This window comes from Polypterus senegalus, chromosome 6 (assembly GCF_016835505.1).
Source record: "Polypterus senegalus isolate Bchr_013 chromosome 6, ASM1683550v1, whole genome shotgun sequence".
NCBI lineage: Eukaryota > Metazoa > Chordata > Cladistia > Polypteriformes > Polypteridae > Polypterus > Polypterus senegalus.
In genome coordinates this window covers 94,819,845-94,822,457 of record NC_053159.1, presented here as the reverse complement: position 1 = coordinate 94,822,457, position 2,613 = coordinate 94,819,845, and the positions used below count along the sequence as shown (strand labels likewise).

The 2,613-nt window shown below is 42.3% G+C and overlaps 1 protein-coding gene across 1 annotated transcript; it reads right to left on the bottom strand.

The window, feature by feature from the left end:
- Positions 1-326: 326 nt before the first annotated feature.
- ubb (ubiquitin B) lies at positions 327-2,613 on the bottom strand. The gene is made up of 2 exons (XM_039756552.1): positions 2,498-2,613; positions 327-1,569 (listed from the first exon to the last, which is right to left on the bottom strand). The coding sequence occupies exon 2, from the start codon at positions 1,559-1,561 to the stop codon at positions 416-418; it is 1,146 nt and encodes a 381-aa protein (XP_039612486.1). The 5' UTR covers positions 1,562-1,569; positions 2,498-2,613; the 3' UTR covers positions 327-415.

Here is a 2,613-nt window from a genome sequence, read left to right as displayed (position 1 = left end):
AGGATATGTTCCCTTTTAATTCACCCCACCCAGTCACAATCAAGTGTATGCAGACAAGCTAGTCACACACCAATCCACAGGGTCAACAGAACACTTTTGGGTTGAGAGAGGAGACACACCCCAAAAACATTCACTGAAGCTAAAAACTGAACAATTAAAATCAGGCACCAAAGTACTATGTAAAGCAGATTAACTCAACTAATGGAGTCAAGTTTAAAACATTTCCTTTTAAACAAAATGCCAAGTATTTCATTCTGATCTGTTAACACCAGGTATAATTAAAATGCCTTTCAGATCAATCCAAGTAATAAACACAAAGCTGATTGCAACACTTTATTTCAATTTATAAACAAAAGATGTATAAATGTAAACAGTACTGTTTAATACTGAAGCCACATAAATGTCCAGTAAGTAATCACTGCCCACCCCTCAGCCTCAGGACCAAGTGCAAGGTAGATTCTTTCTGAATATTGTAGTCGGAGAGGGTACGGCCATCTTCCAGCTGCTTGCCTGCAAAAATGAGCCTCTGCTGGTCAGGAGGGATGCCTTCCTTGTCCTGGATTTTGGCTTTCACATTCTCAATGGTGTCACTGGGCTCTACCTCCAGGGTGATGGTCTTGCCAGTCAGGGTTTTCACAAAGATCTGCATACCACCCCTCAGCCTCAGGACCAAGTGCAAGGTAGATTCTTTCTGAATATTGTAGTCTGAGAGGGTACGGCCATCTTCCAGCTGCTTGCCTGCAAAAATGAGCCTCTGCTGGTCAGGAGGGATGCCTTCCTTGTCCTGGATTTTGGCTTTCACATTCTCAATGGTGTCACTGGGCTCTACCTCCAGGGTGATGGTCTTGCCAGTCAGGGTTTTCACAAAGATCTGCATACCACCCCTCAGCCTCAGGACCAAGTGCAAGGTAGATTCTTTCTGAATATTGTAGTCGGAGAGGGTACGGCCATCTTCCAGCTGCTTGCCTGCAAAAATGAGCCTCTGCTGGTCAGGAGGGATGCCTTCCTTGTCCTGGATTTTGGCTTTCACATTCTCAATGGTGTCACTGGGCTCTACCTCCAGGGTGATGGTCTTGCCAGTCAGGGTTTTCACAAAGATCTGCATACCACCCCTCAGCCTCAGGACCAAGTGCAAGGTAGATTCTTTCTGAATATTGTAGTCGGAGAGGGTACGGCCATCTTCCAGCTGCTTGCCTGCAAAAATGAGCCTCTGCTGGTCAGGAGGGATGCCTTCCTTGTCCTGGATTTTGGCTTTCACATTCTCAATGGTGTCACTGGGCTCCACCTCCAGGGTGATGGTCTTGCCAGTCAGGGTTTTCACAAAGATCTGCATACCACCCCTCAGCCTCAGGACCAAGTGCAAGGTAGATTCTTTCTGAATATTGTAGTCGGAGAGGGTACGGCCATCTTCCAGCTGCTTGCCTGCAAAAATGAGCCTCTGCTGGTCAGGAGGGATGCCTTCCTTGTCCTGGATTTTGGCTTTCACATTCTCAATGGTGTCACTGGGCTCTACCTCCAGGGTGATGGTCTTGCCAGTCAAGGTTTTCACAAAGATTTGCATGGTTTAATCTACAATATAAAATAACTTGTGTCAACCAACCATCATAATCATTCAAGAACAAAAAAAAAAAAAAAAGTTACTGGTGCTTAGTGTTCCTTTAAACAATTTATAATGAGACTGTTTAGTGTCCCTCCATTAATTTCTTAAAAATGGGCCACTAAAACAGAATGATACAAGACAATCGATTTGTAAGAATATTCCAAACATGTATTAAGCGGACTGGTACTTTCATCAATTAAAGTGTTAATACTAAAGAACTTTGGCAGCCGTTTACATTACATGCAATTAGCGATTTACTTCGTAATTTTTTTTTCTCTACACTACGGCAAATCTCCATCTGTTAAGACAGAGCACGAGCTAGGTTGGTATTAAATATAAACCTTAAGCGTTTAAGCAAAGAAACATCGGACGTCGTTTGTAGAACAATAAACGCGGAAATACAAATGGAAGCCCGATTTCTAATATCCAAACAAGGGAGGAATAAAAAGTACAAACTCCGACGATGATTAATATTTCGGCACACAAATGGGGAAAAAAAAACACTAAACGTCTTTATGTTATGCTCTATGCAGAGATTAAATTTCAAACAACAATTAAACTATGATCCTGGCCAATAAGCCAGCTGCCCCCTTCGGTTTTTTTTCCCCCTATACACGCGCACACAAATAAAAATCAAGCCTCAAATTCGTCTTAAAAAAAACAAAACAAAAAAAACCCCACCACACACACACCTCTTCGCTACCCTTCCGAAGGAACATAAAAACCTGACTTGAGTAGATCATGGGTCTATTCTTAACCTAACTCCCGAATTTCACTCCTACCGAACATACTAACGTAACCAGCCGTCCAACAAGAGGAGAAACTACTGCGTCCCTGATACTTAAGAGCGTAAATTACTATTAGCTATAGTAAGCTATAAAGCAACAAAAAAAATACCTGTTGTAGTCGTAGGAATAATTTCTGATACAGTTTCTTTTAAAAGAACCTTTTCGCTGTAGTATCTTCGCCGGCGATGAATAAAAATGACCTTCTCGGTGCTAATTTATGAAGTC

Coding starts and splice junctions, on each gene's coding strand:
- ubb (XM_039756552.1), bottom strand. CDS start 1,561: ATGCAAATCTTTGTGAAAACCTTGACTGGCAAGACCATCACCCTGGAG.